At 44.4% G+C, this 13,436-nt stretch overlaps 1 protein-coding gene across 1 annotated transcript in view; it reads left to right on the forward strand.

The window, feature by feature from the left end:
• LOC120944384 (Grid2 interacting protein) overlaps positions 1-13,436 on the forward strand; it is a 148,296-nt gene that overhangs the window by 69,293 nt on the left and 65,567 nt on the right. The window contains 3 exon segments of the mRNA XM_040358441.1: positions 1,040-1,291; positions 4,627-4,712; positions 11,248-11,317. Of these exon segments, the coding sequence (XP_040214375.1) occupies positions 1,040-1,291; positions 4,627-4,712; positions 11,248-11,317 (408 nt within the window).

Below are 13,436 nucleotides of genomic sequence, written 5' to 3' on the forward strand. Positions count from 1 at the left end.
ATTTATGTCCCATCTGCATTGATTCCTTTACAGTGCACACCAGCATCCACAGTATAATGCAGTCACTAGTGTGAGTCTCTGGCGTGAATGAGCCCTTATGGTAAAAATCGCCCATACATGACTAGATGATTGCAAGCAATACTCCAGAATGAATGGAATAGGGGTATGGCAGCCTCTGCCCCCCTTTTCCTCATGGGAAAATGGCGGGAGGATAGGGTATATTTTTCCCTGGAATCTAGTTCCCTTAAGGGGTTAATTGGCGGGCTCACAGGTCTGAGGGGACAAGGTAGAGTGACCTCTCAGTGACCTGTGAAAGCCCGCTTGAATTTTGACAGGTTAGATCCAGTTTTGTTAATTCATCTGGCTAGCAACAGGGAAAGCCCGCGCAAAGTGTTCAAAATCTAGTTTGAACCAGCTGAATTTAGGGCTATTTAAAGAGGGTTCCGTCGTCCCGGAGCTCAGTCGCCTCAGAGACAGAAGAACTGTGGTGTTCTTCCCCACCCCCCCCTTTTTTGTTTGCTTATGTCGCGGTTGTTGTTATGTGGTCAGGTCACCTTTGTGTTTTTGCAGAGGGGGACGAGTTGTTAAACAAAGTTATATTTAAAAAAAAAAAAAAGGAGGTTGAAGTATTATGCTTATGTTATTCTTTGCTCAAGTGCTTTGTTTAGATTGGAATGGGTAATTTTTGTTGCAGCCTGAGCCGTAGTGGCTAGGCTTGCTAAAGTTTATTTATATATATTTATTATTATCTTAAATTATTATTACCCATTATTGTTATGTTATTTATTTATTTATCTATCTATCTATTTATTTATTTAAAACCAATAATAAACATCCGCGGCCTTTAATATCCAATGAGTGTCTGCTTCGTTTTTTCTATCTTAAAGTTTAAGAATTTTATTTCCTATTTTCCCATCAAATTTCCATCCAACAGACTACCCATCTATAAAGGTGACAGGTGGCCAATCTGATAGCCCTATTGACACAAATTTGCCATCCATTGGGTCAGCTCTTATTATTGTGTTTCTTTTTTCAACAGAATCTTTATTCCCAAGAAACATCGGCAGCGTTTTGACCATGTCGTGTCTCAAAGTCTCATCAGCAAGATCTGTCGAACCAGGACTGAGCGCACCAACCGCCTCCGGAGAAGCCGCAGTGAGGATCATCATGAGAGGCTGTTGGTGTCTACAAGGGCAGCACAAATGCCAAACTGCCAGGACGAGCTGGGCAGGGGACTGAAGAAGAGCACTTCTCTAATAGCTGGCAGTGTGGGCACAGGAAAGCCTCATAGGTACGTAGAGTGAATTAAACTTATTTTCTGGAGGGGCAGGAGGGCCTGGCTAAGGGTGCAGTGAGTGAGTGCGGCAGTCAGGGCCGGATTTGCTCTCCCTGCCGCCCCAAGGCCAGGTTCCATAATACACCCCCTCCCTGCCAACCGAACCCCCCCCCCCCCCAAATCAACGGAGAATGTGCGGCACGGTTAGTTCAAATATGTTTTGTTTGTTTTTTTACTTTTTTATTCCTTTTTTTGTAGCTTGTCGCTTACTTTTTTTCATTTTTGTATAATTTTCTTATTATTTTTCTTATTATTTTTCTTATTGTTTACTTTTTTATTTTATTAATTTAATTATTATTTCTTATTATTTATTTATTTATTTATTATCAAATTTTTTTTTCCACTTAACTTTTTTTGCTATCACACAGGAGAAAACAATTTCCTGTGTGTTAGCAATTGGAGGTGACATGTTCTCTTTATTGACCCTGTCACCTCCAAAACAGGAGTCCTAGCACTGTGCTAGAACGCCTGTCACAGCTGAGATGGGAAGAGCACAGCTCTCCCCTCTCACTGTGTACATCGGCAGCAGGGACAGGAGACAGACTCGGAGGATGGAGTCCTGAAGACAGAGCCAGCAGAGAGAGGTATGTGGGGTGGGGGGGGGGTGGAGGGGAGGACGGACGGGAGCACATATTTTACAAGTGTTAACGAGCGAGCGGATTCCACCATAACTTACCACCCTTAACTGTATGTTCCGGGCATCAGAGGGACTCCATCCTACTGCTGCCCCTTGGAGCCCTGCCGCCCCAAGGCCTGGCCTCAGTGGCCTTGTGGGAAATCCGGGCCTGGCGGCAGTGTTATAATATAGAGACAGATAATAAACCAGGTGAAAAGGTGGAACCAAACTGAATCTTTCTGTTTTTGCTGTCATGCAAACGCAACAACACTACAAGCTAAAAACACTTTTAAAGACTATTGCCACTCAATTTCCAAACCAACTGCAAAGTCACATGAAGGGGTTGTGCTCCCTTGATGGATTCTTCATAATGGAGAATACATATTCAGGGAATCTAGCTGCGAGAGAGAGAGAGACGTTTGTTATGACTATTGTGGATTTGTAGGTGATAAATAGATTTTTAGGATAATAAGAATAAGATTGATAATGCGGATCTCACCGCCAGGGTCTGCCATGGATGTAAAAAACATGTGCCAGTCTGAAAGTGGTCAATGGTAATGGGATTTCCACTCATTTTGGCAAGATTCCACTTATTTCCTGTTTTGTCTCTAGAACAGGAAGTGAGAGGTAATGTACCAAGCTGACATGAGTTTTATGCCAGCGCAAAAATATGCACCTTAGATCCGACGGCGTACTAAGACGTACACCAGTCGGATCTAGCACAGCTTCAGGCGTATCTTGTTTTGTGGATACAAAACAAAGATACGCCGGAGCAAAATAGAAGTTACGCGCCGTCCTCAATTCTTTGAGGATCTGGCCCCCTATATTTATTGGCGTATAACACTCACTTTTTTACCCAGAAAATAGAGGGTAAACTTTGCCTGTGTGTTATACGCAGGGGGCTGTGGAATGTTTTTTTCAAGAAACTTCCCTCTTAAAGTTAGGGTGCGTGTTATACGCCTGTGCGTGTTATACGCCGATAAATACGGGTAACTATTGTTTTCATTTCTATGGGGCTAAATTTGTTTCAGACTTCAAATCAGTTGGTGACTTCATCCAAGGAAGTCGCCATGTCACTTCCGGTTCACGGAGCTTGCGTTCCACGCTGATATGCACTTCCGGTTTCCGGACGCCATAGAGATCACACAGTGTGCAGCCCAGCTAGCCTTCTGGACATCCACAGAGGCTCCACCGCTGCTCCATCTTCCTGCGGCTTGTCACCTTGATTGCTGGGACACAGCTCCTTACATCGTGGACTGCACAGTGACCCAAGACCCCTTATTTCTTATATGCCTGAATATTACCATCTCCTTGTGAGTAGCCATTTGGCTTGTTTGTCCTATTAAATGAGTTCTTAAAGCGAGGGTTCACCCTAAAAAAAATTTCTAACATTACATTGAGCTGACTTCTGACACTGACAGTACAGGAGAGTCAGGACGCTCTCTACGTTGCAGATAGAGAAAGGAGCTGTGTGTTAGTGGGCATCCTGACTCTCCTGTAGTCCAAGGGAGGGGGCGAGCACGACACTCCACACCAGGGAGAAAGCCTCCCATTACTGTGTGGAGTTACAGACAGAAGAACAGGAAGTGAGGATTTCTCAGAAGAAATAAGGACATTTAAAAGCAAAATGGAAGGATGAGGTAAGTGACGGAGGACTGCACTAAGGTAAAGGAAGCTATTTAGGAAAAAAATATTTTACCTTTACAACCCCTTTAAGAAGATGCTGGTAATGACACATAGTTGACACACGGTATTTGTAGGCTTATTGTCGCTTGTCAGGAGCAAATGTGTAATGTGTCTCTGCAGTCTTCAATGACAAAAATACAATTTCATAATTGGTCCAGGACATTCACAAGTTTGGGGGACAGTGAGCACAGGGTCATGCCGCCTACACACGATCGGTCAAACCGATGAGAACGGTCTGATGGACCGTTTTCATCGGTTAACCGATGAAGCTGACTGATGGTCAGTCGTGCCTACCCACCATCGGTTAAAAAACGATCGTGTCAGAACGCGGTGACGTAGAACACAACGACATGCTGAAAAAAACGAAGTTCAATGCTTCCAAGCATGCGTCGACTTGATTCTGAGAATGCGTGGATTTGTAACCGATGGACGTGCCTACAAACGATCGGTTTTGTTCTATCGGTTAGGTTAAATTTAAAACAAGATTGCTTTTTTTTACCTATGGATAAATAACCGATGGCGCCCACACACGATCGGTTTGGTCCGATGAAAACGGTCCATCAGACCATTCTCATCGGTTTGACGGATCGTGTGTACGCGGCATCAGAATCTAACTGGTACTTACAAGGTATTCATGCATTTCTGGCATGGAAGCCGGGCCACCAAAGCCACCATATGCGGGCACCACTCCCCAGGGGGGGGGGGGAGGCTGAGACGGGAGACCCGTACGGCAAGCAACCCAAACAGGGCACACCCAGGATGGACAGGCAAGGACAGGCAAGTACAGACAGTACATAGACATCCCCAGAAGAGGAAAGAGCTAGGACATTCAAGGAAGATGGAACTGATTTGACTCTTCCTGGAGTAGTTAAATATTCTTCAAAGTTTAAAAGCTTTTACCTGCATTTTATTTAAGTTGGTGACGGGGTCTCTATAACAAAGTCCTTTCTTTCTAGCTTCCAATGCTATGTCTATTTTTCTATTCTAGGACGGTGAGGGTGTGTAAAGGAAGCAGCAGCTTTGGATTCACTCTAAGGGGAAATGCTCCTGTGTGGATTGAATCTGTTGTGCCAGGTACGGTATTCCGCTTTATGTTTCAGCTTTCCAGCCAGTGATCAAACAAAGCATACGGGAAACAGTACTAGTCTGACATTGGCATTGGCTTTGGGCAACTGAATAGCTTTACCCAGTGGTGTAACTCCTGCTGGAAGCAAGCGGACCTTGTTGGCAAAAGTCATGTTTAAAGTGGATGTAAACCCCAAATTATTTTTTTTTTTATGTCACAATGTAGAGAATAAGATTTCCTATCATCTGTGCCCAGTCTTGCCACACAGAGTTAATCCAGCTCTGAGCAATCATCTTTTTATTGTTCAGGGAAATAAAACAGACTTCCAGATAAAAACCAAAGTCCTTGCTTGAGTGACAGGTTATTTACATATCTCGTGCACTAGCTTGCAGACATACACAGCTTCTGTAAAAAGTGCTCAATTCACATCCCCCTCCCCTCTTCCCTCCAGCTCTAGGTATATTCTGATGGCTATTGCATTTTCTCATGGCACTGAACTGTGACTCACCCCATATTTTGAAAACATTTAATCAAAACACAGGGGGCCGGATTCAGGTAGAATTGCCCATTATTTACGGAGACGCAGGGCAACGTTTTTGCCCTGCGCCCCCGCAAATTTGCTCCGCTGCCCTTGATTCACGGAGCAGAAGCTCCGTGAATTGCGCGGGCGCGCCGGCAAAATGCCCGGCGCTAGAGCACGCAATTTAAATGATCCCGTAGGGGGTGGGAATCATTTAAATTAGGCGCGTTCCCGCGCCGATCGTAGCGCGTATGCTCCGTCGGGAAACTTTCCCGACGTGCATTGCGGCAAATGACGTCGCAAGGACGTCATTTGCTTCAAAGTGAACGTGAATGGCGTCCAGCGCCATTCACCATTCACTTACGCAAAGTACGTAAAATTCGAATTTCGCGATGTGGGAACGACGGGTATACGTAACATGGGCTGCCCCTGCTAATAGCAGGGGCAGCCTTGCGCGAAAACCGCTGTACGTAAACGACGTAAATTGCGTACGCAGGGCTCGCGCAACGTTGTGAATCGGTGTTAGTATGCAATTTGCATACTATACACTGAGAACAATGTGAACGCCACCTAGCGTCCAACGCAAGAATGCAGCCTAAGATATGCGGGCATAAGAGCCTTATGCCGCGCAGATCTTAGGCTGCAGTCGGCGTAACGAGGTTCCTGAATCAGGAGCACTCGTTACGCCAGGGCAAGTAAGCAATTGCGCTGTGTAACCTATGGTTACACAGGCGCAATTGCTTCTTGAATCCGGCCCAGGGGAGGGGATGTGAATTGTGCACTTTTTTTCAGAAGCAAGGACTTTGGTTTTTATCTGGAAGTCTGTTGTATTTCACTGAACAATAAAAGAGGATTGCTCAGAGCTGGATTAACTCTGTGTGGCAAGACTGGACAGGTGATAGGAAATATTATACTGTACAGTGTGACATATAAAAAAAAACATCCACTTTAAAGGAACCGATTTAGAAAATAAAAAACAAACCTTTCCAACCCTTTAACTCTTTGTTAGAATAGTCACCTCTCCGGCTCTGTCCCTACCTGCATTGAAACATACTAGAGCTGGGATCCACTGTTTCGCCCACACTGGGTTAAAAATATCCGCACTTACTCTCAGAAAAGCCAGAGAATGAAAAACCTATCAAAAGGCACAAAACCAAAGCAGGCGTAGTCAAACTTCAAAAAGACATTTAAATCAATAGTATTCCTACTGTCTCGCATAAAAGAGAGACATGACTGCTGTAATAAAGGTAGAGTGTTATATTCAGCATTAAGGAGGCTTTTGCTTTCAGAAAGAAAGTGGAAAAGCGCTATATTTGTCACCCTGCTGCTGGTCGATAGGTGTGTTCTGTTAAGAACCACCAATCGGCTGTTCCAGCCGCACTCACAAGCAGTTATGAGGCTATAAATGGCTTGGCTTTTACTTGGGCCTCTTAGCCCTCCTGAGGACACCCATTAATTTCAAGTAATGTTATGTGTGACCAGTTGAATAGCAAAGGTGGCTGAAGAAAAAGCCAAGTACTCAGTAGTCTCCCATTTGTAATCCTGATGTTGGTGGCATTATGCCAGCCTTGGAACCAACATGAGAACAACAAGAACACTCATCTGCCTTTACTATACTGCCTCTTCACTGGCAACACCAGCATGATGTCATCCCATCTCTGCCTTCTCACTGGTGAGTGAGATTTATTTTTTTCATTCTTTATTATGGACACATTTCAGAAAGATTACAGACATTTGTGTATCAGAGGTGTGCGCACAGGGTTTGCCTGGGCACGCACACCCTGATCACCCAATGCAGTGCCAATTCTTCCTGCTTCCTGTCTCCCCCTGCAGTGCTGCCAGCTTCCATCTTCTCCTCTCAGAAGGCTGGTAAAATATTTAATTAACTGGTCTTCCTTTTCTGAATGAACACAGTGAGTAATCTGCACTGTTCGCTCCTGTCTTCATTCTTAACTGAAGAATAGTAAACTATGTTTACTGCAGGCTGCAGAGAAAGAGACTGTGGCCCAGATTCTCAAAGGGCTTATGACGGCGCAACGCCATCGTAAGTCCTAATCTGGGCCTTCGTATCTATGCAACTGATTCTTAGAATCAGTTACGCATAAATATCCATTAGATCCGACAGGCGTAAGGCTGTTACGCCGTCGGATCTTAAATGCAATTTTTTTTTGTCCGCTAGGTGTCGCCTCCGTCATTTTCCCCGTCGAGTATGCAAATTAGCTAGATACGCGAATTCCCGAACGTACGCGCGGTCGACGCAGTGAAGTTACAACGTTTACGTTAGGTTTGCCTGGCGTAAAGTTGCCCCTGCTATATGAGGGGCAACCAATGTTAAGTATGGCCGTCATTCCCGCGTCGAAATGTAAAAATTTACGTCGTTTGCGTAAGTCGTCCGTGAATGGGGCTGGACGCCATTTATGTTCACGTCGAAACCAATGACGTCCTTGCGACGTCATTTGGAGCAATGCACCCTGGGATATTTTACGGACGGCGCATGCGCCGTACGTTCGGTGCGGGAACGCGCTTAATTTAAATACTACACGCCCCTACCCGGCTAATTTGAATTAGGCGGGCTTGCGCCGGGTGATTTACGCTATGCCGCCGCAACTTTATACGCAAGTGCTTTGTGAATAAAGCACTTGCCTGTAAAACTTGCGGCGGCGTAACGTAAATGAGATACGTTACGCCCGCACAGTTTTGCGCGATTCTACGAGAACCTGGGCCTGTTTCTTTCTCTGTCTCAAAAGTGAGACATCAGGGATCTCAAGCTGGCCCTCCAGCTATTGCGAAACTACAAATCTCATGAGGCATTGCAAGGCAAGACAGTTACAAGCATGACTCCCTCAGGCAGGGGCATGATGGGACTTGTAGTTTCTCAAACACCTGGAGGGTCGTCAGTGTGTGACCCCTGATTTAGACCCTTGATATTTCACCAACGGCCCATAACGGGGCTCCTAAAAAAATTGCAAAAAATGATAAAACATATTGTAAAAATCCTGTCCCGCTGACATCAATCTTTGCTCTACTGACACTGTCCACTGCTCTGCTGATATCCATGCATGTGTTTTTGTGCTCTGGGGTGCACACCCTAATGCAATAGGCTTCGCACATCAATGCGTGTACTATTTCATAATAGCAAAAGAACAATAATTTGTACTGTAAATTTGCTGACCATAGAATTACACCAGTTGTTCAGTAACAATTCCAACATATCACATGGTTTTGAATTTATGTCCTTATCCAGGCATGTCCTAAGTCCGGCCCCCAACGAATTCAAAAGTGCCGCACATTCAGAGGCTGCATTCATGTCAATGGTGGGGCTGCATTAATTGCAATGGTGAGGCCACATTCATGGCAATAGTGAGGCTGCATTCATGGCAATAGTGAGGCTGCATTCATGGCAATAGTGGGGCTGCATTCATGGCAATGGTGAGGCTGCATTCATGGCAATGGTGAGGCTGCATTTATGGCAATGGTGAGGCTGCATTTATGGCAATGGTGAGGCTGCATTCATGGCAATTGTGAGGCTGCAGATGGGCACTGATTAAGCTGCATTGATAGGCACTTATTTTGTTTCACAGTTGTTTATTTATAATTATTTTTTTTTCCTGAAACTTCCCTCTTAAAGTGAAGGTGGGTGTTATAAGCCTGTGCATGTTATACACCGATAAATACGGTATATCCAAATAAAATGCCCTAGCTCATCCTTAGCACCCCTGGCCTAGGACATGATATTTATCATAATCTAGCCTAAAAAGTCCAAGCCTTCCATTCAATTTTTCTTGTTACAATTAAGCACAGTCGTTTGCAGGGTAGTCCAGTTTGCCTGGAATCTATCCAAACCTCTGCTTGTACAGGAGTTCCCTGGTCCTCCTTAAAATTTCTCAAATCAATTTTTAAGGAGGGGGAATTCCTGTAATAGCAGGATTGATGTTTGGACAGGTTCCAGGCAACCTGGGGTTACCCTGGAAGCTACTTGGCCTAATAGTAGACCCAGCAGCTCTGCTAGACTTGATGGATACTATCTTCTTCACAATTACCCATTAGACGAGCAATTAAGACGTTTTCTGAAGACAGAACATGTAAAACCTCCAGCAACATTTCCAGCAACCTGGAATTGATCAGTAGTTGAGCCAACGTTAAACAACATTCAGCTGTTTAAGGCTGGGTTCACACTACTACACTACTTTCATCCTACTTTGCTCTGCTACATTGGTCCTACATTTATCCTACATTGGTCCTACATCCATCCTACTTTCATGAACAGGATACTACTTTGGTCCGACTTCAATGATATTCAATGGGCCTGAAGTAGGATCAATGTAGGACCAAAAGTAGTACAGGGAGCATTTTCAAAGTCAGACCGACTTGTGTAGGACGCTACAAGACGCTCTCATAGGGAAACATTGAACACAGAGCAAAGTAGGATTAAAGTAGTGTAGTAGTGTGAACCCAGCCTTAGGGTCATGTCATTTTAGTTGCTGTTGCTTATGGCAAATCAGCAGTACCAGATTTGCAAAAAACACTAGTCACCTGATTCCACAGGGTTGATCCTTCGCCAATTGAAAAGCTGCAGAATATAATTAACTCAGGGTAGCCATTCTCAACATTATCATTTAACAATAGCATATCCATAAGTAAGGACATACTTTCGAAACCATGTGATAAAAAAAAATAAAAACTGGAATTGATCAGTAGGAGTGGAGTTACCATCTATAGTACAGTGATGGTGCATCCTGCTTTCAATATATGCCTATGTATGTTACTGAAGCATTTACAAACTCAGGCCAGGTTTCATGCATAAATGAGAAGCAGATAATAGCATTGGTATACAAAGTATCATAGCCGATGCCTGCCCTTATTTTGGATGACAACACTTGGGTGAACTGACCTGACTTATGTTATTCACCCCAGCCACAGCACTTTAATCCTTTAGCTGGATTCAGAAAGATTTACGCCGGCGTATCAGTAGATACGCCGACGTAACTCTGAATCTGCGCCGTCCTAAATTTAAGCGTATTCTGGAAACCAGATACGCTTAAATAAGGCTAAGATACGAGCGGCATAAGTCTCCTACGCCGTCGTATCTTAAAGTGTAATTCTTAGGCTGGCCGCTAGGTGGCGCTTCCGTTGAGTTCAGCGTAGAATATGTAAATGACTAGATACACCGACTCACGAACGTACGTGCGCCCGTCGCAGTAAAGATACGCAGTTTCCGTAAGAGATACGCCACGTAAAGATAAAGCTGCCCCCTAGGTGGCGTAGCCAATGTTAAGTATGGCCGTCGTTCCCGCGTCGAAATTTGAAAATTTGACGTCGTTTGCGTAAGTTGTCCGTGAATGGGGCTGGACGTAATTTACGTTCACGTCGAAACCAATACGTCCTTGCGGCGTACTTTGGAGCAATGCACACTGGGATACGTACATGGACGGCGCATGCGCCGTTCTTAAAAAACGTCAATCACGTCGGGTCACGAGCAATTTCCATAAAACACGCCCCCCCATCCTCATTTGAATTAGGCGCGCTTACGCCGGCCCCATTTACGATACGCCGCCGTAAGTTAGGAGGCAAGTGCTTTGTGAATAGAGTACTTGCCTCTCTGACTTAAGGCGGCGTAGCGTAAATACGATACGCTACGCCGCCTTAAAGATGCGGCGACCTACTTGAATCTGGCTATTTGTGTGCAAGCAGAAAAAAAGCTCACTTTTTTAATAGTGGTCACAAACCTCTAGATTGGCTCTTGTATCCTGCCTAGGCCCTAAATATCAACCTGCTTGGCTTAGTGGGTAACAGCCCAGGATGATATGCTTGATATTAGTTTTGAGACACCTCTAATAATATTGACAGGAGCATTTAATCTGCATTTGACTTGCTTCTGACCTGCTTTGAGAACACAACTCGGCTAATTGTGAGAAAATGCTCCAGGCAATTATTTTACTTCCCCATAGTCAGCAAAGGGCAGCAGATGAAGAATACAAAGAATATGTCTTATATGTCAGAGAATAATGACTTGTCTCTTCCAGGCAGCCCTGCAGAAGCGGCCAATCTCCGACCTGGAGATAGAATCTTGTTCTTGAATGGCTTGGACATGAGGTGAGAAGGATAATGTAGTGTTTGTGCGGCAGATGATACTGTAAGAAGATAGGGTCTTGTTCTGTTTATATATTGTATCCTATTATAAACCTTTCTCCAGATTATGCATGTTAAGAATGTACATACTATAAGCAAGCTGTAAAATCACTTTAAAACAAGACCTTGTTTACCTCTGTAGCTATAGGCAATGTGGAGAAATTTGTCTTTAAAGTTGACAACAGAGGTGTGACAGACCCAACCAGGACAGGGGCTTTTGGAGGGGACTGCAGGGTACCCTCTTGCCTACTGACCATGAGCCCTAGCTTTTGAGGGGGGCTCTGCCTGGGGGACCATTGGAGTGGTCTTGCTTCTGATTCAGGTCCATGTCTCCCTGAAACACACAGACTATGAACCTAGGACCTAGATACAGATTTTGGGCCTTTGTGCCCAAACGTGCACTGCCTGCTTCAGGGCCGTTTCATACAGGTTTTTTTAATCAGGTCCGCCTGTCAGTTTTTCAGGTCGGACATGATCGAACACTCTATGGGGCAGCGGATATCAGCGGTGACATGTCCGCTGAAACCCGCTGCTATCCGATCTGATCCTGTCCGTCAAATCCAGATGGATGGTGACCTTATTTTCTATTCATCTGGCTGTTCGGACCGGATGAAGATGGACAGGCGGTACGTTTTTAGCCGATCTCCTCATATGACAGGTTCTTCTCAGCATGGTGAGCAGAGACAGACCTATCATCTGACTGCTCCACGGGGATCAGCTGCGCAAGCGCTGCCATCAAATGGACAAACCCATGTGAAAGGAGCCTAGACTGTGAGAATCAGAGCAGATGTTAATATAATCAGATCGAAACAACCTGATGCTGCGGTCTCCTGCTATAATCTGTTTACGAATGTGTCTTTCTCCAATGGTATCATTTCCCCATTGTGTGCCTCCTAGGTGGGAATTCCCATCGTTAATTGAGTCACCTGTTGTTTCTGTCTGTCTGCTAATCATTTAGAGATTTGGACAGCCTTCTTACTGGGGAACTGGTGCTGAACATTCTAGGTGGGCACTGAGTCACATAGGCTTGTGTAAGTCAATGTTTCTAAACTCCAGTCCTCAAGTACCAAACAGGTCATGTTTTCAGGCTTTCCATTATTTTGCACAGGCGATTTGATCAGTTTCACTGCCTTAGTAATTACTACAGCCGTTTCATCTAAGGGGAAATCCTGAAAACATGACCTTTTGGGTACTTGAGGACTGAAGTTGAGAAACATTGGTCTAGGTAACTAGTTAGCTTACTGTTTAATTTGATTACTGTTCACGTTGGCTGTTCCTTTATCTGTGTTAATTATCTTACTGTTTGCATAATGTGATCAAGCTCTTATCTGATTTTGTGTGGTATATATATTCTTCGTGAGTTTACAGTAAAGTGAGTTCCAGTTCGCACCTAAGCTAGTGTCGTCTAGTTCTTGGGTGCAATGCTCAGCTACAATACCTGGTTCCTGGTTTCAGACTGGAGGAAACTGTATCTTGATAGAGGCACCCAAGCTGGGGGGGTGCTAGGTGATCCTTCACAAGATACCTAAAATCTGGCTTTTTTTTGGCAGCCTGGCAGCCCTCTAATGTAAACACACAGGGGGTGTGTCTAAGCTGAAAGATACCTAATTTTTTAGAATGAATTACTTCACATTACAAGCAGCTGGTGAGGTCAGTGATCGCTTTTTTTTAAAAGCCCTTTTAACACGTTAAGAATATGTAAAAAGAATATGTAAATACTTTAATGTCTATAGTCCTGATATGCTGCAAAAAAAAACAATATGAAGCTGGAAACATGTTACAGGAGGCTGGTAGAGATCAATGCTATTACCCTATTCAACGGTCCCATTATAGACTGCTAAGGGCCACACATCATTTACTAAAGGCTGCATGTGGCTTTTCGGGCCACCGGTTTGCATAACTCCCAGCTGTCCCTGATTTTAAGGGACTGTCACTGATTTTGAGGCACTGTCCCTGATTTGGAACAAAGTCTCCATGTCCCTCTTTCCTCCTCATTTGTCCCTCAAATGCACTTTTTATCTTTCAGAAAGTGCTAAACCTTTCATCCAATTTATAAATTGTTACATTTGTAAATGTCAAAATC

This window comes from Rana temporaria, chromosome 6 (assembly GCF_905171775.1).
Source record: "Rana temporaria chromosome 6, aRanTem1.1, whole genome shotgun sequence".
Taxonomy (NCBI): Eukaryota; Metazoa; Chordata; class Amphibia; order Anura; family Ranidae; genus Rana; species Rana temporaria.